The 24737-nt window shown below is 37.6% G+C and overlaps 1 protein-coding gene across 1 annotated transcript in view; it reads right to left on the reverse strand.

The window, feature by feature from the left end:
- The window catches only part of SHISA9 (shisa family member 9), a 450272-nt gene extending 430766 nt beyond the window's left edge, over positions 1-19506 (reverse strand). Inside the window, 2 exon segments of the mRNA XM_074280583.1 lie at positions 11665-11792; positions 18820-19506. Of these exon segments, the coding sequence (XP_074136684.1) occupies positions 11665-11792; positions 18820-19406 (715 nt within the window). The 5' untranslated portion in view covers positions 19407-19506.
- Positions 19507-24737: the final 5231 nt, after the last annotated feature.

Genomic DNA, 24737 nt, shown 5'->3' on the forward strand with positions numbered 1-24737 from the left:
AAGCGTGGAAAATAATGCACAAGTTTTACTTTCTTTTCTTTTTTGCTTTTCAAAAAGCAAATTTTACTTTATATCATTTGTACATTTTCATAATACTCAGTTCTGAGTTAGTAATATATTTATAACCATGATTTTCCTTACACAGATCTTGATTACAAATTTATATTCTGTTTCTTATCCTCGGGACACTGAAAAGGAAATAAATCATTTTTAAAAGAATCAACTAAATAAGACAAAGGAAATCTAAGATGCCAAATTTATCCCTAAATCATTTCAACTCTCTGATGTTTCTTATGTTTTCACCCTTCACATACATACTTCAGTTTCAGTTTCCACAGTTTGACAGAAAGTGTGCAAAGGAAAAAATGGAGGCTTCAAGGTAAATGGTTTATACAACTGTTAAAATCAGCTCCAATAGAATAGTAATTAATTGAACCAGCCTCACCCAGCGAAAGAACTCTGAGAGATGACTATGAACCACTACATAGAATTCCCAATCCCTCTATTTTTGTCCACTTGCATTTTTTATTTCCTTTACAGGCTAATTGTACACTATTTCAAAGTCTGATTCTTTTTGTACAGCAAAATAACTGTATGGACATGTATACATATATTGTATTTAACTTATGCTTTAACATATTTAACATGTATTGGTCAACGTGCCATTTGGAGGAAGAGGTGGGGGGAAGGAGGAGAAAAGTTGGAAAAAAGGTTTTGCAATTGTCAATGCTGAAAAATTGCCCATGCACATATCTTGTAAATAATAAGCTATAATTTAAAAAAAGAAAAAGTTTTAATAAAAAAATTCCATCTGGCATTCCATCTTTCTTATATCTTCCTCTCTACCCAAGACTCCAACCACATATCCCATGATCCAGTGACACTGGTTTCCTTACAGTTATTTGCACAAGGTACTCCACTTTTCAACATCAGGTATTTTTACTGATTCTCTCCCATGGCAGAAATTTTCTACCTTTTCTTTCTTCTGCTTCTAGTTTTCCTGGCTTCCTTCAATTCTCAACTAAAAGTTTATCTTCTATGGGAAGTCTTTTGCAATCCCTCTTAATTTTGATGGCTTCCTTCTACTGATTACTTTCAATTTATTTACCTTCCACCTAGCTTTATTGTTCATAGTCATTTTCATGTTGCCTATTACATTAGACTGTGAATTCCTCAAGTGGATGGATTGTCTTTTGTCTTTCTCTTTATCTCCACCACTTAGCCCAATATCTGGAACACATTGATATTTAATGATATCAGAATGCTCCAAGATTGGTGACTGAATAAGGAATTGCATTAGAAGGTATAAACTTTAAAAAGAGAGAGAAGTTTGACAATAAAGAGACACAAGGAAAAAAAAGAAGTCAAGAGATGTTCCTAAATTGTCTTGGAAAGAGAAAAACTGGACCAATGTGATATTCTAGAACAAGTTCTAATGAGTAAAAAAAGAAAAAAAAGGAAAAAAAAAAAAGCTAATGTTGAATTAAGTACACTCAAGTTGTGAAGAATACATAAGAAGGAAATCCAAAAAATTGGCTCCATGTGGAATAAATTGTAAGCCCTGTATGTGTTTGAGCTGAAAATTCAGGGCTTCAGTAGAACTTCATGCCAGCCACCAAAGGAATACTTACTTAAATTTGAGAAAGGGATGAATGACTCTTTATCTCATTCACCCTCACACAGGTAGAATTCTGTTTCCCCTCCCACAGGCAACCATATCTCCTTCAATGAAAGCAATAGAAAATTATATTCATTTGTGCACAAAGGATTCTTAAGGCAGATCCTGTATTACATTTATTTTCCTGTGGGAATTAATATTCTGTCTTAATTAGATACTTGACTACTTGATTTGTGGCTTTTAAATGTAATAGTAGCTCAGACTACAATTGACATAATTAGGAAAAACATCTCATGCCAAATCTTCATAAAAGTAATAGGGAGGACTAAAGTTAGACATCACAGAAGGACATGAGGGACCCAGTGCTAACTAGATTAAATATCCCCATTAAGGACATTTCAAACTGGATATTCTAGAGACATTTTAAGTTGAGCATGTCCAAAACAGAACTATCTTTCCTCTCAAACTCTTATTTTTCCCAAACTTCTTTATTTCCATCAAAAAGATCACCATTCTTCCAATCTCAAAAGTTTATAACTTTAATGTTATTCTCAACTCTTCATTGCCCTCAACCCCCATATCCAATCAGTTAATTAATCTTGCTCTTTCTGAATCCACATATCTCTTCTATCTGATGCCTTGTCACACTGCCACCAGCTAAGACTCTAATAATCTCTTAGTAATATTATTGCAATAGTCTCCTAATTGGTCTCCCTTCTTTAAGTTTTTTCCCTTTCTTGTCCATTCTATAAATTGCTGCCAACATGATTTTCCTCAAGCTAAAAATTTTATTAAGTGACCCCTCAATCAGCTTGAGTGACTTCTGAAGGCTTTTAGTTCAAAATATAAAAGCTTATCATTAGTTTTCAAAGCCCTTTTCAATCTAGCCCCAACATATCTTTCCAGCCTCTTGGCATATAATTCCTCCTTCCACATGCCACAATCCAGGTCAACTATATTTCTATATGTTTCCCACATGTGTGATGTCATGTGGCCTTCCATCTTCCCTCTCCATCCATTTGCTCGGACTATTGCTTACACCTAGAACGTACTCAATCCTAACTCCACTTCATAAAATTTCTCCTTTTCTTCAAGATATGTTTTGATCACCATGTTCTGCATGAAGCTTTTTCTAATCTCTCTTCCCTTCACAATGCTAGAGACTTCACTCCCAAATTTCTTTATTTGGCTACTTCTTATTCCTCCTCTCTTTATATTTACTAGATTTAGTAGGCAAATGATATAATAGAAAGGGCACTGCATTTGGAGTTAGAGAACCTAAATCCAAATCCTTGCCCTTCCATTTAGCCAAGTAATTTAGCCTTTCTGAGCCACAGATTTTATATATGATCTGCATCCCCCGTTAGGATGTTAGCTCCTTGAGAACAGAAATTGTTTTATCCTTTATATTTTAGTCTATGGGGTCTATCACAGTGCCTGACACATAGTAATCACTTAATTAATGTGTTGACTGATAGGCCCTTAGATGCCACAGTAAATGAGGAAGATTTTTTCAATGGATCTCAGCATTCTTCAGTTTACTTACGAACTATTTTGTAATACGAACATAGTACTCTTCCCACTCATATCAAAAGATTTTTTTTTTAAATTTTCTAATTCAGAAAATAAGAGTCAATATACAGAGCTAGCCTTGGAATGCAAAGACCTACCTTTCATATGCTTCTATGGGCAATCATTTAACCTCTCAGTGACTCAAGAAACTCTGAAGTTTCCACACAGAAATTTCCTTACATGGATAAAATGATAGATCCTGATCCTCCTCTGAACAACAGCATAAAAATTAAACCCTCAAAAAAGGCTTAAAAAAACAGGAGGCAAAACATAGAGGGGCTGTATATATGGAGAGAATTTTTTTGTTGTCTCCCTAGACTGAATGAACACACAGAACAGAGTACCTACTTATATAAACAGGATATTGTGTTGCCCACTTGGCCTCTGTTTAGAGAAGAGTAGCCACACATCTGGTTGAGAACACTTTTGAAAGGCCATGCAAATTGAACTAAACAATACCATGTGAACAACATTAATAGAAGTTGGGGGTGGGAGGGGGTGGGATTAAAAAGAGCTCCAGAAATGATTTATAGACAATGTTTATTTTTTACAGGGTTTGTTCAGAGAAAATAAAGCTTTTTTTTTTTTTTTTTTTTTTTTTTTTTTGAAGAACTAATCTGGAGTACAAAACTTATTTTTTAAAAGGGTTGGGGTTTTGTTTGTTTGTTTGTTTGTTTGTTTTGGAAATAGACATATCTTTTCATTTTCACAGAGATAAAAAATAAGCTTGAGAGGTTGATTCTGATTTGTGACAAATTTCTAGAATTTGTTTTTTCTTAATTTCAATAAAACCTTTCTTTCATTTGGACCTATTACATAAAACATTAAATCAATAATTCTAACAGAAAAAAGTTCCTATGATATCAATAAGAAAGTGCAAGGAAAATGAAAAAACAGGAACAAGTTAGTGAGACTAGGGGAAAATGCACCCTGTTAGATTTCCTTCTGGAAAGGTATTGACAATATCTTCATTTCCCTTTGACACTAGAATCATTTGTTAAAAATCAGTATTATTAGCTGACAAACAACATGGGGGTGGGGGGAAGCATTTTGAGTAGGAAGGCAATGGCAGCCTTCCAAATAGAAAAAAGTAAGCAGATGCATGACACTGCCCCCTAGTGAACTGAGAGTCAGCTCCTATATCAGTGATCACCCTCCCAGGTCTCTCTTAGGAAGAAAATATAGCATTGTAGAATCAAAATAACAACAGATGCAATGATTGATATGTATATAACCTTTTACAGTATAAAACATTTAATATACATTATCTTATTTGGGATTCAAAGGTGAGGATAAACTGAAAAACTGGGAGAGAGGAAAGAAGTTTTTATAATTTTCATTTTCACAGATAAAGCAAAGAAAGTTAAGATGACTTGTCCAAGATGAACAACAGTTAGTATGTAGCAGAGCTAGAAGAGAACTTAACATCCCCTATCTTATAAATAAGAAAACAGTCCCACAAATCTTATTGCTGTTGATCATAATTGAGAAGCTCCTTATCTTGGGAAAATAGGGATGTTAAGTTATCTAGAAAGCAAAAAGGAAAACCAATTATTTCTCACATGTTCTTCCTCTTCCTCAAAATATCTTTAGCACTTGCCTATATCACTCATCTAGGACTTATCATTTTGTTAATCGGTTTTTCCTTTATTTATTTCTTCCCCATCCAATTAGATTGGAAGTTCCAGGAAGGCAGAAACCCCAACTTGTCAATATTATGTCATTCAATATGTTGAGCAGTGTTGTATACTTCTTAAGTACTCAATAAGTATCAGAATATTGGACTGGTATAACACACATAAATTACACCTGAGATTATAATTCATAAGAATTTAAGTATAAAATTGATTTTAAACTACCAGAGATTTTAACTGGAATAAAAGTATTTACCAGGTAGAGATATTACTGCTTAGAAAAGAAAAACCTTGCCATGATATCCATGTATTATGTTATCAGAGGCTAGTCACAATCCTAACAACTTGTCTGATCTTTTTGCTGAAAATTTTTGTTTTCATAATATTTAATCTTCACTTATGTCAACATCACAGATGATTGACCAAATCCATCCAGGCCTTCCCCAAAAGAAACACTACAAGGGAAACAACCATTTTGAGTTTTCATGGAGTAACCCATAAAAAATTCCTATTCAATCAAAGGATCCCTTAACACAAATTGTATTCACAATCAGGTGTTTCCATATCTGTATTGAACTGACTGTGCTCAATTGTGGGAACTCAATATGTAGCCAAGGTATAAAATCATTAGAATACTTTCCCTGATTTCCAATAAGCAGGATAAACTCAGAGATAGAGCTAGAAGGAATTTTGAATATGAAATTGTCCAAACTTTTCATTTGACAGGTGAGAAAACTGAGGCCCAAAGAAGGAACTTGCCCATGACACTATAATGCCCTCAAAATCAGTGTAGTAATGGAATAATAGTCTCTTGAATCCAAGAAGTCCATCTCTCTGACTTATCTTTATACTACCCTACAAAATCTATGCCCAAAGGGAGAAATTTACTTTACAAATCTCTTCTATTTTGTTCCTTTACCCTGCAAAAGTAACTTTACTCTTGCACAGAAATGGATCCCTTTTAAAGGTATTTTGACTTTTAATTTCTATTCAATGGGGGTTTGGGGAAAGCTTGGGGGTTTTTGTTTGTTTGGCCATTTGGACTGAGATAATTGGCAGGAGAGCTTTGTTTAGCTTCAAATGGACCCATTTCTCCTCCAGAGAGATTAACATGCAAGGGTTTAAAATCTATTTATAAACCTTCACATAAGGCTGGTACAGCTGACCACAAAGCCAGAAATACCTGAGTTCAAGGCCTACCTCTAATATATACTGACTCCTCAACTGAAACTTCAAGTCTCTGTGTACTAGACAACTCTGTAGCATCTATCTATCTACCTGTGTGTGTGTGTGTGTGTGTGTGTGTGTGTGTGTGTGTGTGTGTTGCAGAGAATGTGTTAAACTCCAATGATAGAGTGAATTTTCTCACAAGGAACTGATGAAATTATAGGTACACTAGTGGCCATAATAATAACTAATAATAACAATAACGATAATGATGATAACAATAGAACTAGCAATTATATATTACTTTAAGATTTGCAAGGTGCTTTATAAATATTATTGCATTTTATGCTCAAAGCAATACTGGGAAGTAGGAGCTATTTTAATTTTATTTTTACATATGAGGACACTTAGACTGAGGGTCATTAAATGACTTACCCAGGATCACATAGTTAGCAAATGTCTGCAACAAGTTTGACTTCCAAGTTCAACATTATCTACTCTGCCTAACACTCTATGCCATTTAATGACTTTATTAACCTTCCTAGATGCTAAATTCTTCATAGGAAGTGTTGAGAAATCCCTTCCTCTAAAGGAATACCAAAGTCCTAGTGCATCATGTGCTCTGTGTTTGTTCAGTAAACATTACTCCAGTTGAATTGAAATCCATCAGATCCTAATTAACATCTCCTTTTGGAAATCAAAAAGGGAGCTAAGCCTCTTTACAAACTTTTCTCTGGCTCTGCAATATGTGACAGCAGTCATAGCACAGAATTAAAAATGGAAAGAACCTAAGAAATTAATATCTCTAAATCTCTCAATTTACAAATGAGGAAAGTGAAATTCAGAGAGGCTTCAATTGACCCAAGACACACATAAAGTAAATGACAGAGCCAGGATTCAAACCCAAGGCCTGAAACTCCATTCATTCATTCCACTACATCATATTGTCTCATTCTAAGGCCAAGAATGTCCCTCAGGGGTATAGTTCTTCATAAATATACCTTGCCCCTTAAACTAATGTGTCCTCCATCATTACCCCTTATTTGAGAGTGTTTGTGACTATGAGGCAACTAGGTAAGACCCTGGATAGTACACACTAGACCTGAAATCAGAAAACCTACATTAGGACCTTGTCTTGGCCATTTACTAATTATATGATTCTTGGAAAGCCTCTGAGCCTGTTTCCTATCTATAAAATGAGAATAATAACAGCACATAGTTGTAAAGACTAAATGGCATAATCTACATTAAGATACTTTAGAAACCTCAAAATGTTATCCCGTTGTTATTGTTCAGTCACACCTGACTTTTCATGATTCCATTTGTGGTTTTCTTGGCAGAAACACTGGAGTATTTTTCCATTTCCTTCTCTATCTCTACTAGCTGTGTAACCCTAGGCAATTCACCTATTCCTGATTACCTCACTTTCCTCATCTATAAAATGAGATAGAGAACAAATGACAAAATGTGGTGAGTGAGGTGGAGGATTGTTACTCTAGAGTCAAGAAGGTGCCCATGGATATCCAGAGAGTGGCCATCCTGTGTCTTTTCTACCTCTCCCTCCCTCCCCTTTCTGATCCCTGGGATAGTAAACAATCACATAGGTCATACATGTGCAATCATGTGAAACATTTCCATATTAGTCATTTAGAAGACTTGAATGAAGGAAAGTGAAAAATAGTATGCTTCAGTCATACAAACAACAAATCAATTCTTTCTCTGGAATGGATAGTATGCTTCATCATTAGTATAATGTTCGGCCTAGCTTTCTGGAGGTCCTTGGGATCAGCCCTGATCTTAATGCAGGAGTGAAGGAGGCAGGACAGACACCACAAGGGTGGTCAAAGATAAAATGTCTTTCTTCCAGTCCTTCTTAGCCTTTATATACCCTATTATCATTACATCATTACAGCATACTATGTATGTGTGAACTAGAGAACCATTACATCATCATACTAAGTACTAAGTATATGTGAGCTAGAGAACCATCATCTCATCAATTCCACTGAGTTAACACCTTATTTCAAGTATACTTCTCCAGAGTTCCTTTCCTCTACAACAAAATACTTCATTATCTCTGCCAAGAGAACCAGAAATGGAGTCACAAAGGGTCAGACATGACTGAAAAACAACTGAACAACAATATCATTATAATTATCACAATACAGATATTCTTAGTTGTTTATTCAGTGTTCTCTTACTCTGGCACAAAGTGTCTATAAGAAGCCTTAGCTGCCCTGATCCCAAAGATTTATTTTCAGGACTAGAACATGCATAAAATACTCAAAGATAAAATATCCCATTAAATACTTGCTATTATTACACACTGCTTTGAAAAGTAGGCAGAAGGGAGAAGGATTTGGCAAGGGGTAAGGAGAAATCACCATGTTATCTATGTCTATATTCTATTAATCAAAGAGGTCAAGGGCTTTTGAATGATCAGATTACATACTTTTAGCCAACATCAATGAATGTCTTACAGGAATACGATTAGTGTAAACTGCAGAGTAATCCTTCTTGAGCTGAAAATTTCAAGTCTCACACATCAAGAACAATAGAGTATAATAAATTCCATTGAAAGGCTTCATAACACCTACGCCCAAAAGACCATATCTCCTCCTTGCTTGTTACTAATAGCTAGGGAATGCAATGGAAAGAGCATTGAACTTTTAGTCAGGAAGACCTGAGTTCAAATCCTAGTGCTTCATACTCTCACTAGCTGCATGACTCTGGGAAAGTGACTATCTTTCTCAGTCTTGGTTTCCTTATCTTTAAAATAGAAATGATACTACCTGCATCACAGGATTGTTGTGAGGATCAAATGAAATAACATATAGAAAGCTCTTTGCAAACCTTAAAGTACTATAGAAACTTTAGCAATTGCTACTGATTATTATTATTATTCCTTTCCTCACCAGGACACCCTCTCCCTGCAGCTCATTCATATACTCAGGACTCTGCATTGACCTACCCTCTCTAACAATTTGCAGAAGCATAAGGAAAAGGCTAGGAAGTGCTCCAATATCAATGACTGAGAGGGAGAAAAGGAAAAATAAATAGTTAGGAAAGTTTTGTTCTCTAAGACTCATCTTTTTGAGCTTAAAAATCTCAGACACTCACTAACTGTGTATCCCTGGGCAAATCAGTCATTTCACCCTGTTTGCCTCAGTTTCCTTGTCAAATGAGCTAAAGAAGGAAATGGCAAACCACTCTAATATTTGCACAAAAGACCCCCAAAAGAGTTCACAAAGAGTGAGACACAACTGAAAACAACCAGACAACCACTACAAATAGAAATACAGAGTAGGCTACTGCTAAATATCAAACATGATATACAAGTGGTAACTATAGAGCCTCTAGCCAAATGCAGGAACATAAAATTTGGAAATAATTTCCTATAAAATTGATCTTGGTTGTTACATGAATGCTTGTTAAAAAGTCTTCTGCTTAACAGGTGGAGAGACCATAGCAAAAATGACGGTTTTTAATACCGTGAGATCAAAGTTTGCCTCCAGGAAATAATTACAAAAATTCTATTTCCATTCCTTCTTTGCAAAAAATGGGAGATTAGGGGTATAAAGTACTGCATATACTGGTCAAACATAGTTGATATCTGAACCATTTTCTCTTCCTTTTTTATTTTTTGTTACAAGAGACAATTTGGTAGGCAAGGAATAAGAAGGAATATATTCAGAAATGAATGTGTTCTAAAAATACATAATAGCAATAAAAATAAGATTTTTAAAAAATTGGATCAGACCTATTGGTTCTTTGAATAAGAATACACATATTATGGGGGCAGAACTGAATTTTTTCAATGTCTTTGTACCAAAGTAGGACAATTTCTCCAAAACAAATAGAGAAAATTCCCTCTACGCCAACCCACTAAGCAGAGCTTCTAGAGGTAGTGAATCACCATTGTTCCTTCAACTACTGTAGACATGGGCAATCTAATCTAAAGACTACCACAAAAATGTCCAATTATTCTCTGGAACAATCAAAGTCTGGGCTAAAATAGAATTCTTGGTCTAAAACACTATGAGGTACCAAAATATAGAAGATACACTCAAAGAAATTGCCATAGCCTCTAGTAGTCTTCTCAAAGAAGCTTTTCCCTCTTCTACAACACCCAATTTGTCTTTAATACAACTTTGAAAGAAAATACCTTATATTTAAACAAGATATATTAATATTCCTATACTTTTGCCCCAAGGAACAATAAAATCTAACTGACTTCAATAGGTTTGTATGTCCATTTAAGCTCCTATTTGAAATAATCCTGAAGATTGTATCTTTAAGTGAGAAACTTAAGTCACTTTTTGTAGCTGTAGACTCAATACAATTTTATCTCTTTTATGCACGTGTTGCAATGAATCACTAATGATATATAACACTCCTATAAATCTCGTTTCAACTTAATATCTTGTGGAAAAAATCTAAAAGAGAATGTTTTTGTTTCTGTTAAAGCCAGCATCCAACACAATTGTGTTGTTAGAGTGGGTCAAATTCACCATGCTGTTCAGGGAGATAAGAATGATCATAAAACTTTCAATCAAGATGCTTTACCCTGTAAAATAATTGCTGCTTACTCATATGCATGTACAATACAGACTCTGAATCAGGTCTACATGATTGATTATAATGAAATCTAAACCATTCCTTCATAATGCTATTTCAGAGAACTACAAAATCTTTATTTCCATAATATTTGGCCAAAGTTAGGACAATCTATGTGGCAATGAAAAATCTTCATGATGTATAATTAATGTTTACCTTATTTATTCACCTGTTCCCATCAACTTTTCCCGTGCCTATTAAATATTATAGCTAAAAGAAACTAAATATCCAGTAGCCCAAATCCAGAAATTCATAAAACTGTGATTCATCTAAAGAAATTCTACATAATTATGAAGCTAAGTTTCAATTAAGGAAACAGATTATGAAATGTGCAAAACTTTTTAGTTTCAGTACTTTTAAACTCAAAGATTAGTTAAATGTATCACTTGAGTGGTTTGGCTTTGAGTATTTTAAACCAACCCTTGAGTATAATGTTGGATTACTTGAAAACAGAATAGCTATGAATAATCACAACAATGCAATATAATCAAAAGCTAGACAAACTTGTTTTTCCTCAGCTCCTATTAGTCAATGTCTCTAAATCAATAATATTTGTTAGATAGAGAATAAAAAGCATCTTTGGAACTTTCCAGATGTACACACGGTAGTGCTCAGTTTAGAACAATAATAGCACAAGCATAACTCCTTTGGCTTGAGAAATCAATTAAACTCATATTTTGCCTGATTCATTACCTGTGACTATCACCACTTAAAAATCATACAATTTAACCTTTTTTAAAAGGAAGTTCAGTGTTCTATAAAGAATCTAAAATTCCTCCTTAATCATGACACTGTTTGTTAATCAACCACTACCATAAAAACTTTAAAGAAGAAATAACTTGATCTACTTAGGGAAATAGGCTCATCAGACAAGGTACCTCTAACCAAACACAATCTCACCAAACCCAACTTTGTTCATTGCCATCTGCTTTAACTATTAGAGGGACTGATTTTCCAATTCAACAAAAGAAAACCTTTTCTGATTCAAATATGTAATTTGTGATCTTTGAATACCACATTACATGACCTAAAGTAGTGTGTACCAGTTGTACTTACGTAAATTATTTACAGGGGCTCTCGTATCTGTGTTTTCATAATGCTGGACATGAACAACGATGTTAAGATCTCTTTCCATATGGTCTGTTGTACAGTGGCCCTGTGGTCTCATAACATCAGCAAGAGCTCTAAGAAAAATGAAGAACACAGATATAATCAATGACACCCTCTTTAAAAAATCACCTTCTACTAGGCATAGTAAATGTTATATATACTTCTCTTCTAAAATATTTTATGTAATATATAATACATATGTGATATATATATATATATATATTTCAAAGGCCTGCCTACAATCTAGTACGTCTGACATTGACCTTCTAAATGTGAGATGGTGTTATCACGATCACTATCATCATCATCATCATCATCATCATCATCATCATCATCATCATCATTATTCAACCCCTTCCCCTATACTTCCATCCAAAAGGATGAACACTGTAATAATCTCAGAATTATATGTAATATACTCTGCTGTTCAGGGTCTCAAACTAATTTTCCTGTCAAATACCCAGCTATACAAAGAGTGATGGAAGAAGAAGGAAGGACAGAGAAAAGCATAGGAAATGGTTTGTTAATTCACAAATGATAATTAAGGGAACACATTTTAGTTCTCCCTCTACTACTAAGGCTGGAATTTCCTGACTAGTTACCTTGTACCATATTGTAAGATATCACAAAGTGACATTGTGTATGTGTGTGTGTGTGTTCACACAAATAACATATACAAGAAGTATATTCTCAAACCTATCTATTCCAGTCTGCCACTATGTAAAGATTCACATTAGAAGTAATATCTTGCCTTGGACAATATAGAGGTACACTACACATTACCATCTTGGGGTTTTTATTGTTATTTAAATAGTTTCCTAAGAATGTTATAGGCAAGTCTTGATACTAGATCATAAAAGACCTTTTTAAAGAGGCTATACATTCTTGAAAAACATATTTGAAAACTAGATTGTTTGAAAGCATAATAATCTTATGTTATAGCTCTAGTATTATATATGTCTGTCATGTCCAGCATAATTATTGGAAGCTGTAAAATGAATGGGTAAAGGTAAGAAGTATGCATTCATAGATGTTTATTAGTCAATATTGAATGAGGAATGGCAAAATTAGATAAAGCATGTAGCATTAAGGAGGGCTTTGACTTATTAAATTCTCTTTCAATATTTTTCCATGGACCCAGTGAATCAACTTGGTCAGTGTGTATCATCCAGAGTCAGAAATAAACAATAGACAAAATTGTTCTGGAAAATTTACCAAGTGGGGAGAGAAGAAAATATGCAGAATTATTCCTAATATATAAAAAAATATGACATGAAACTAATGAAGTATTCCATTAGGTCCTATATATTCATAGAACCTAAGTGTAGAAGTAATTAGCAGGATAGGATTCAAATCAAGCTTATTATTAATATCAAACATCTCCTACTTCATATATTTAAATTTGTCATTTAGGCAATAAACCATCCCACAAGCCTTTCATAGGTACTACAGAAAAAAATATATTTGCAAGTATTCTTTGAAGGATGAATTTTCATTGGTGAAAGCTTTTTTCCCCCAAGATACAATTTGCTTGTACTGCTTAAAACTATTAAGTCACTGAAAATTGGCACATGACAATAATTTACAATCAGTTAAAAAAAAAAACATTATAACATATATGTCTATTAGTAGTGATGAATTTTTTTTTGTTCAACATATGTACTCTTACTGTCCCTCATGTTCCATTGTAACCAAGTGTATATGCTTTCAAGGTCACTGATAAAAGGTAGCAAACTGTGAGTTTGGAAAAATAAACTAATGGTCCAAACAGGGAAGAAATGCATCACTTTGGTCTCCATCTAACCAAGTTATAATCTAGCACCTTTGACAATCTTTTTTTTTTTTTTGATGTACAAATAATTAAAATGAGACAGAGAAAGTAAGCAAGGTATCAAGAGTCTAGAATAGCATTAAGACAAAAAACTACAATCATTCCCCAAAAAAGTGGCTCAAAACATGGAAGAACATCTATACCATTCTGGTTACTCATGTCTGCATAAGTAAGACACTAAGTTCTACCAGCTGAAAGAAAGTATTACCAATTCTAGGGAGTTGTAAAACTTTCAGTTGTATCCATAAGTAATTTTACAGAGTTTGAAAGGTAGAAGCAAGTGAGAAGACAATCTCCAAACCCCATTTCCTTCCTAAATTTTCAGGACTTTGAAGAAGAAAACAAATATTTAATAGAGATTGTAATCAGGCACTTGTAAAAACTGAATTCTGGAAATCAGCTAGCCTCAGCTCTACAAGACCAATAAAAACCAATATAAAAGTCAAAGAAACTTTTCTGAGAAGAACCTGCCTTAATCTGAGTAACATGAAATGCCTTTTATTCTTAGAGACAATGTTCCCATTGAACATAGAAAGAACCCAAATAGTAACAAATGTCATGAACTTTGAGCTCTGTGCTAAATATCTGCTTGTTATGTAGATCCTGTATACATATGTGTAAGCTGTACCCCTTTTTTTCCTTTTTCAAAAATTTATAGAATAAGATTTCCATATTTTATCAGTTGATTAATATGAGTAAAGGACAGACTTCTTAAGACTTTTATCCTTTCTAGAGATTCTATATTTCCAATATTAATTGCTAGGACATGAAGATATATTCTAACTTTTTGACATAGGAAAGATTTTGGGGAATTTTCTTGCTCATAACAAGAACTGGATTTTTTTTCTCAAAATATAAAATATTAATACCCAAACCTGAAGCTAAGAGGTATTCTGCAAGAAAAATAATCTTGACATTCTCCAATGTCCATCATAGCATGAATGGGATTCCTGGACTTGGGAAGAGAGATGAATTCATGGGATTGAATTCTATGTCTTTGTGAAAGAAGTGGAAAAGGGGGAGGGTGGTTGTGAAAAAAAGAAATTAAGAAAGAGAGAAGGTCAAGTCAAAAAAAAAAATCGCATTAATGATTTGTTGTCTTTCTCCATAAGTCCAGGGACTCCAGCTCCTCTGAAGAGTGTTTAAAAAAAAATACCCAGGACACACTGCTATTTAGTTTGCCACTTGGATTTCTGATTCTGTTTGAAGGTTTGCAAAACAATGACACATGCTCCCTACTGGCTACAAGTCTAAAGAGCCTTCAACACATGTTACTCCCCCCAAAGGTCACTTATAATGGATGTTTCTAGAATAAAGTCCAATCCTGCTTGGGGCAAGTACAAAAAACATTAGTGGCTTTGATCTTTCTGTGGATCTTTGAACCCACCTTCATATGCAGAGAATAGTACAGAGCAAAAGAAGCATTTATACAGGGTACCGATGGTCTGGAAATTCTACATTTTCTTTCTCTAAGATTGGAAAGATTTTAGATTGGACAAGAGGATCTGTGGGAATGCTTTTCTACTTTCACTGATAGCTTAATTTACAACTCAAAGTGGGTCAGGCAATCCCCTTCAGCCCAATATTATTGTGAACACCCAAACTAAATGTAAGATTTCAAGTGATAGAACTGAAGGGGGGCCGTAGAGATCATCTAATCTATCCCTCTGATTTTACAGATGAGGAAGCTAAGACCAAGAAAAATAAGACAAAAGTAGATTTAGATTTATATAATGACAAAAAGAGCAGTCATCTCAGAGCTCTCCAGGTTTGTGGCGCCCCATAGTTTCATGTTGCCTTACAAATCACATAGTAAATAATGTCTGTCATTGAAGGGATCTTTGTGGCAGTGCTGACTGAGAGCCCCACCTGCCTTTAATCCATTCGCAAGTAGAGCTGAAGTTTTCAGACTCCTAACTTAGTCTTCTTCCTAATTTCTATTTTCCACCATCTGCTTTCTTTTAAATTAACTGGGTCATAATATTATCAATTCTTGCCCAGACTCTAAGTCACTGTGAGATTCCTTAGAAGGAATCAGTTAACTTCTCTGGGCCTCAGGAAATTAATGTTATTCAACAAATGTTAGGGACCTCATAGCCCTCTGGCTGTTATTCTTCTTTTACTTTTATATTGTAGAGGGAAAAAAATACACTGCATACTACCATAACTTTCAGTGCCCCTGGCTTCGTTATGTGCAAACAGCTTCTACATCATTTTCCCTGGGAAAATGTGGGTGCTCAAGGCCCTTCAGACAAAGATTGAAGTATGTTGTTTACCACAGGCAAAGTTTAAAAACTGAATCAACACTGTTCTCCTTTGTCAGTCAAGTTTTCAACCTCATCCTGAAGAGAAGATGCTTTCAGATAAGATGAGAGCTAATTCAATCTTTGTGTCCCTCTGTCCCAGACAAAACTAATTAACAGGGCTGGGACCATAGAATTTATTTTACATAGAGGCAACCATATATGAGGGTTCCTACAACAAAGCTTGGTGTTTCAGAGCAGGCCCAGCAATTCCCCAAGTATCTTCAGATGAACACTAATTAGTAAATTTCCAGTGTTAGGAAGAGAAATTGTGAGCAACTCAAGAGGTTAATGAACATCACACAGTAAACTTGTTCAGCACTGTTCCAGCATTATGAAAGTAAGCATAAAGGTCAATGTAAAATACTTCAAATGAAAGGAAGAATTACCTTGGCTGCTGCTCACTTTTTCTGATTAAACATTCTATGCCTCATAAAAGTATTCTAAGACATACAATTTTTCTTGAATTACCCCAAGGACTTGAATTTTTCAGCTATAGTCTAATAAGGACTATAAAATATTTTTTTAGGACTTGAAGGACATTTGCTCATTAAAGTCCTCCAAGTGTCCCTTGGAATTGAACTCTTTGGGGAAGGGGAAAAGGTTGGCCAAAGATTTTTTCCCACTAATAGAAGGAGGGAAATATAATCAGAATGAGTTTTCCATCCATGTAACTGATAGTTAGGAGGAATGATGTTAGTATAATTTTTAAAAATGATGTTATATAATTTTTAAAAAATTTCTCTACTTTTAGAACATCCAGGTTAAAAATCTCCCCAAAAATACACCCCCTCCTTAGAGTAAGTATATTATTTTAAGGGATACTTAGAAATATTTGGCCTCCAATATCCACAAATATGGACAAAGCTTAATTCTCATGGAGAATGTATTTCCTCTGAAAATAACTTGAGATTTCAAACAAGTAGCAGAACTCTGTGGTTTATAAGTCCCTTCATAATTGTACTGTTGTTTTGGATTAAGGAGAGCTGGGTCTTAGTCTAGTATTACCATTCACTCATACTGTGACCTTGGGCATGACACTTTATTTCTAGGCCTGTTTTTTTATCTGTAAAATGGGAGGAGGGAGAGAAAGAAAGAGATTGACAAGATTCTCTAAAAGGACCTTTACAGCTATGACATTCTATGATTTCATGAATCATTTAGTTTCAGAGAAACACTCAAAGCTAATCTACATCAGACCTCTCTGTACAACTTGCCTTAAAAAAAAATTAGTGTTTCTAAGCAAGTGCCCTAGAGGAAAGTAATTGATCAAGGTTAAAGAGAAATATGATGATACTCGTTTGACTAGAGGATTGTTTTGTGGTATGTTGGTCTTTTTATTTGTTTAGTAGGTCACAGCTTCTTAAAACCTCTGGAGAATTATTTTTGTATGCTGCTAACCAATCCCTTTCTTTTACTCCCTTCAACTACTCAAGGCAGCTTGCAAACACCAAAAAGAGTTCCCCTACAACATACAAACATACTCACACCAACATTCACACAAGCAATCATGCACACACACACAGACACACACACACACACATACACAAATTTCTTCCCCCAACCCCTCCCTGCCATAAAAAATTAATCTGATCCTCTTGTGTATAAATAGAAAATAATTGCTAGTGAACGGGTGATGCATTCCTTCGCCTATTTTTGGTGGGTCTCTTTGTTCAGTTCAAGAGAGGCAAAATAGAGCACTCACACAGAGACACATAGATACACGACCCCAAAATTGGGAGAGGGAGGGAGGAGTCACGCGAGGATTTCATCTCTAGGTTTTAGTTCCAGGGACAAGGGAAAGCTCTCAGGCTCCAATAGTCCAGCTGTTTCCCAGCCGCAATCCAGTCACTACGGCAGTTGGAATAGAGACCCTCCAGAAGCCCACGCCACCCTTTGCTGAACCCCCAGTAGAAGGCGTCCTTGTGACTGTCAGCTCTCAAAAGTTATCGAGACGTAGTGATCGATTTAAAGTCTCTTGTTTATTATATATAGATAAAGATATAGATGTATACATAAAAGAAAAATAGCTCCATTAATTTTCAAATGTCTTCTTCCATCTGTTCCGACTTCCCCTTGTGTGGGATTTGCAAAATGAACGAGACAACTGAAAACTTGACTACTGTGTTGAAGGAAAGGACTCTATGGGGCTCGAGCTCCAGGGGAGGGGGCTTAGCAGAGGTACTTCTGAATTGCCTTGGTGCAGAGTGCCTAGCTTAGCTTCAGGAGCGCTGAGCACTACTCTCGATGCTCACTCTGGGCTGTGACCAGAGCTTCCTAGCTTCGAAATCGAGAAAGAAGAAAAAGAAAGGGGGTGAGGAGCAGTGAAGGGAGGAGGGGGAACAATAGGTTCTTGTCTCGAGTGAACTGTAGTCCTCTCTGGGGGAATCCGCAGTTGCTTTGGAAAACCGATTGGTTTCCCAAAGGCTTTTGTTCTCCTCCCCACACCCAACGCCTCCTTCGCCTTATTTTCCCAAGTCAGATGAGGTGCAAGCAATACACACGCTCGCACACATGCACACACACGCCCCCTCCCCCTTTCCCTTGCAGCCCTCCTTGCTTTGCGCCTAGCCTAGCGCTGTTTATCTAAGGCTACATAAGAAACCCTGATCAACTAGAGAACGTGGTCCTGAATCCCAGAACTCGAATGGGGACCGGACAGCTCAGTTGTCTCTGCCACATATAAATGCATACCTCCCCTCGATCCCCCCTACACACACACACACACACACACACACACACACACACACACACACACACACCTCTGCGGGGGAAGAGGGAGTGTGGCAAGATGGGGAATAGAACCTCCCCCACCTGCACTGAGAAAAGTGTCAGTTTCCTGCACTCCCCAGACCAAAGTTGGCTTCCCCAGCTCAGCTCCTAGAAGAGAGTGAGCAAGGAAGCTTGAGAGGCGTTGCCAGGGGGAGGGAAAAACGGAGGTGGAAAGGAAAGGAAGGGGGGACCCACCTGGACATGTGCTCCCGCTGGGGCCGATGAGCCTTCTCTAGCCCCAGCTTGGTGAAAATGCCCACCAGCACCATGATAGCCACCACCCCGCAAATGATGTAGACAATAAGGTTAGTCTTGTCCTTGGTTGGGTCATGCATGGGGTCGTCCTTGCGGGCCGGGGGCTTGCCCGTGTTAAGCCACAGTGGCGTGTCGTAGTTGGTGCAGGTGCTCTGGTTCAGGCGCCTCTTCTTGAACGTGCAGCAAAACCGAAAGCCACAAGTGCCGCAGCAGAAGATGAAGTCCCCGGAGCTGCAGTTAAACGGAGGGTCCCACTGTCCCATGACATCGAAGTAGCCTCGGCAGGAGTCTGGCGTAGGGGCTTTGGTTGGGGCCGCCTCTGAAGCGCCGGCGGTTTCCCCAGAATCCCCGGCTCCCGAGCGGTTACCCCCGGTCAGAACAACCACGTTGTCCAGGTGTTGATGCTGCTGCTGTTGCTGCTGCTGCTGGTGGAGCTGCCCCTGCCCTGTTCGCTCCTGCGCCCGGCACACGCGGGCGCACAGCTCGGTCAGGCAACAGCCGAGGAGCAAGCGAAGGACACGGCGCATTGTGTCTCCCAGCCTGGGCTCCGCCGCTCTGCAGCCGCCGGAGCCGCCGCCGCCACCGCCGGAGCCGCCGCCGCCGCCGCCGCTGGAGCTGCTGAAGCTGCCGAGGCTGCCGGGGGCTGCGAGCCGCCAGGAGCCGCACATGCAGGGGGCGGCGCGGGGCGCTCTGTCCGCGGCCACTGCGCTCTCAGCCAGCGGCGCTTGGTTCCAGCGCGCGGCCACAAGGGGCTGGGTGCGGCGTTGCGCGTAGGGTCTGAAGGGGGAGGTGGAGGTGTGGGGAGGGGGAAGGAGGGAGAAGACAAGAGGGTCAATTGAGTAGCAGGTGTTTGGGGGGAAGGAGGATGGTTAAGAATGTCAATCTGTCCTAGGGCCCCTTCTTCCCGATGTCCCTGCAGTCCCCCTCCCTCTGTTCTTTAGTCTCCTTGCACTCGTTCGCCAGGTCCTTCTCACCTCTCCAGCTCCCCAAGTGCGCGAGTGAAAGGGAAGCGACACTTGTGGAATGAAGGGAGGGAGAGAAAAAGGAAGGAGGAGTGTGTGTGAAGAGAGGAGGGGTGACGGGGAGGAAAAGAGGGAGGGAGGAGGGCACGCAGGCTGAGGAGGCGAGAGTGGTAGGAGGGGAAGGATGGAGCTGGAGCAGGGTAGGAGTGGGGAGAATAGGGAAGGGTGGCAAGCGGGGGAGCTAGTCGGGGGCAGTGTAGAACCCCGAGAGAAGAGAGAAAAACTGGAAGGTAAGAACAGAGCGCTTCTTAATCTTCCTGCGCAGAGAGAAACCACTTTATCTTCTAGCATTGGGAAGCCTGGCACATCTCCAGTTCAGGACCTCTAAAGAGAGAGGATTCGCCTTCTCCAAGAGGGATGGATCTTAGGAGAGATCAAAGGAGGCACAGCATAGACCCAAACCTGGAGAACTGACCCAGCCTCTGGGAGTTGCAGAATCCGGAGCGCCAGAAACGTTTTCACCCTCGTGAGGAGCTAAAGAAGATGCTATGGCACAGCAGCGAACTCCAGGAGGCTGTGGCCGAAGCAGGAGGGTTGGCGAGGGTTCGGACTTGGGAAATGAGAAGAGGTCTATCCCAAACCCAGTTCTTGCACATGGAGTTGTCTGCGCTTTCCTAGACTGCACTCTTGTGTCTGCGTCTTACCGTTACCTGCAGAGCTTAGGAAGCTCGGAAGAAAACGAGGGACACCCAGATCTCTTACTACCCTGAGCTCAGCGGCAGCAGAGTGGAGAAGGCGGATGGGGGGGGGGGGGGCGGGCAGGATGGTAGGCACTGCTGTTGGTGAGGGATAGCTAGAGCCTGCTTTGAGGTGAGGGTAAAGTGGTGCTGCTGGAGCCTAGAGCTGTGCGGAGATCCTTAGGAAGGGAATGACAAATAGAGAGGAACGATTTGGGGGAATGTCCAGGGAGGATTAGGAAATGGGAAGCTGAGGATGCCGCTGGAACGGAGCTTTCTTCCTCTAGAATAGCTGTGTTGGCTATCCGAGGTTCCATCCCAGCACAGAACTACAGAAAAAAGAGGGAATGTGAGGACCCGTCGTTCTTTTGCTCTTTTGCTGAGGGTCAGGGGATTTTCACCCTGCAACCAACCTTCTTCCCTTCGGTCTATCGCCGAGTTGAACCCGGCTGGAGAGACCAGAGGAACCATCTCTTTGAGCCATAGATTAATGGAAGAGGGGCTAAGAAAGGCTTAACCTCTCAGTTTTCCTCACTCTGCTCTTTCCAGCAGAAACAGCTAGCTTTATTATCCCCAATTTTAGTCATTCAAAAAGCTACTGTTGCACGTACCCCACTTCTCCCCGTGCCCTGCCTCCTTCCCCAATTAGGCTGATTTTTAGTTGGGTCCCCCCCTCTCCTGCGTGAGCTAATGACCTCGTAGCCGGTTATCAGGCCCTGTTTTAAGCCGAGAACCTTCCTTGTCCCTCAGGACAATGATGGTCTCAAGAAACTTGAGTAGTGAATCCTCACTCAGAGCTAGTAAGGGCACGAAGAGATGCCCTTCAGTCTGGCTTCTATGGCTTACAGCGTCTTCTGTGCTTTCACATCTATTTCCCGGACCCTTTCTATCCAGTCTTCTAACATTTTTCCCTTCCTATTTCTCCCACTTTTTCTTCTCCTTGCTCAAATTTGACTACTTTCAGTCCCTCTGAATATGGCTTGTACTAACTATGCTGTGCCAAATTTAGAGCTCTATCCACCCAGGCATTTTGTTGTTGTTTAGAACTTTATCCACCCAGGCATTTTGTTGTTGTTTTAATTGCATTAACTAAGTATACACTTTGCAGGCAGTCTGCTATTCTAAATGCAATGAAGTAAGATTTTATGTGATTATATGATTCTTTTCTTCATCCAAAACCTGAGTTAGTTATGTTCTGGAGCCTATATATATATAAATACACACATATACACACATATATATATATATTCTGCATCATGAGGGAAGACATACTGGGGCTTCTCAAATGTTCTGAATAGAATTTTAAAATATGGAGATATTTAATGCTAATCTGTTACAATTCTTCCAAAGGAAGAAAGATTGTATAACCCTTCCATTTTTTCCTAGTAATTTGCTTTTTTTTTTTCATGAGATAACTTTCCTTTTCCCCTAAAGAGTGAGGAAAGTTATAAACAACTTGAATACTATTTCAAAGCAACAGTAGCTTCTTTGTAGATCATTACTCAGTGATATGCCCAGTCCTTTTGGAAGACTATATTATTTCATAACTGCAATTACCACATCAAAAAGGTGTGAAAATATCTTCTCTGGGTAGATACTATTAATTAAAATTAAACTTACAGAGTCTGTATGGCTTATCTCTGTATGATTTATGAGTTCTTATATGGCCTTCTAGAATATATCATAGAAAGATACACACACATAAACACACATTTATACATATATGTACCTATATATGTTACACAACAAAGTTAAGCCTTTAATTAATGCCATTTACAATAAGGCTATTTATAGGGCCCTAGGACACAAGGAGCAAAGGTAAAGAAAGAGAGAATATAAGGAAGATATCATTTCAACTCACATTCAAGAAATTTACAATGCACTTTTAGGTACAGCACAAAGACAATAAGTTTTTTGATACTAGAGATTGGCTTTTCTAGAATTCCCAAGCCTAAACTATACTGCAACCTGTTATGATATCTAAATGTTCTTCTTTGGGCTTCCACTTTCTCTTTGCTATTCCTGGGATACTGATCACCAACTTGTTATTGTTTGTCCTTTATTCTTCTGCCTGAATCTGGATCTGGATCTGCCTGGATAACTGGATATGGCCCTGGATGTAGTAAGAGCAGATCACCTACTAAGAAAAACAACAGCAAAAAGGTTTATTAAGTATCTACTATCTAAAGAGTAAAGTTTAGATGAGATTCAGTCCTTGCCCATAAGGCTGGGAAGTCTAGTATGAGTATAGAAATCTAACATAGATACCTATAATGAACAATATTCTTATTAATAATAATGTCTTCAGTATAGTACTTATAAAGTTCTTAACATACGTTATGTCTCATTCAAAGAAAACTGAGTCCTTCCTAAGATTCAAAAGAATATTGATCTTGGGGGAAGGAAAGAGGAGTGGTTATCTACATTTCAAGAAGTCTCTGAACTTCTCCCTGCTTCATTTTCTTATCTATACAGGGAATGGACTGGATGGCCTCTGAGTCCTTCCAGCTCTGAATCCATGATCCTATGGAGAAGCCATAATAAAGCTTAATACTGTAAAGAAAAAAAAAAAAAAAGGAAAGTGGAGTAAAGAAGCCTGATCAAAAAAGCAGAAAACAGCTTTTTTTTTTTTTTTTTTTTTTTTTTTTTAAGTTTTAAGAAGAGCCAACCTTTGGCATTAAAAGTTTCATGAAACAAGCCAAAGATTGTCCCAGATGCCCCTCTATGGACTGGCACTTAATAAAAAGAAAGTCTAGTCTAGTCAAAATTCTCTTCAGTTTTACACACACACACGCACACGCACACACCAATTCTACAGAGAAGAAAGTTGAGTGCCAAAGAGCTTAAAATAGTTCAACAGAGATAGGACTAGAACCCAGGTTTTACTTTCTTAATCCACTGTTATTTTCTAACTATACCATTAAAAGTCATTGAAGGTCACAATTTTGAGAGACATCATCATGTGGACTTAATATACAAGGATGCCTAAGTGCTTAAAAGAAAAAAAGACTGAAGGATGAGCTGGGGGAAGAGGAGGGTTATGTAAGTCAGGTACCAAATCCCTAGAGGAGGTGAGTTTTTGATTCAGTGTTTCAATGTTTATTTAATACTTGTTACTGGATCTTTAAAAACATTAAAGAAAAAAAATGTCTCAAAGAGGCTCATTCATGAACATCTCTAAATCTGTTAAGTATTGTTTATTGCCAATGAATCTATCTGTGGTTCCCAGGAAAGAATTTTTCTTGACTTTATTGATAGTCTTCAATTAACAAAGTGCTTTTTTTTTTTAAGTACTAAGAACCCTGAGGTGAAAATAACAAACAAAACTTTCATTACCTTTATATGGATCATTCAAAATTCTTTTAAACATTTCACCTCTACATGAAGTTTGATGGAAAGATTTGTCTCTTCCCAAATAAAACTCTTTGTATTTTCTTTTCTGCATTATATACTTTAGTTTCTAAGCCTGTCAATCAAGGAATATGTTTCTTCAGAATTGTACTAAACATTTTTAAAGCAGCATTGAGAGTCATGGTTTATTTTGAGTTATAAAAATCAGTGTTTGCAAAGTTGAGGTATGCAATAAATACAATAAATAATAGGATTATGGTTAATGGGAACAGCCATTTCTTACAATGCACCTAGGGGATTTCAAAACCTGCATACTAAAACACCTAGCAAGATTATACAAGATTAGAGATCATTTCCCCCTAAATATAAACGTGTAAATGAGGTTAAATTAGAGAAAAATTCCTAATTAAAGTGTGTTTAAAGAAATTATGACTTTATTATTTACAATGGAGTAACTTTTTTACATCTCCATAGGAATTCCATTAACTCTATCTTTAATTATGTTATTCTGCACTGTACATTGCAACAATAATGCAACATATTGCATATTTGATATAAATGGACTTCAACTGGTAATAGTTGAAGTTATCCAGTGCTTAAAGGTTCGCAAAGAACTTTAGATACATTATCTTATCATAGCTGGAAGACAATTCTTTTGAAAAATTATGTAAGTTTTTTGGGGGATGGAGTAGGGGGATTTCTTGTTGTTTGCTTTTAATGCTCTACAATATGAATACTGTGGAAGATAGAAAAGCTGAAGAAGTCTTAGACTGCATTAAGAAAGGAATAGTAACTGAGAACGAGGAGC

Source organism: Sminthopsis crassicaudata, chromosome 1 (assembly GCF_048593235.1).
Source record: "Sminthopsis crassicaudata isolate SCR6 chromosome 1, ASM4859323v1, whole genome shotgun sequence".
NCBI lineage: Eukaryota > Metazoa > Chordata > Mammalia > Dasyuromorphia > Dasyuridae > Sminthopsis > Sminthopsis crassicaudata.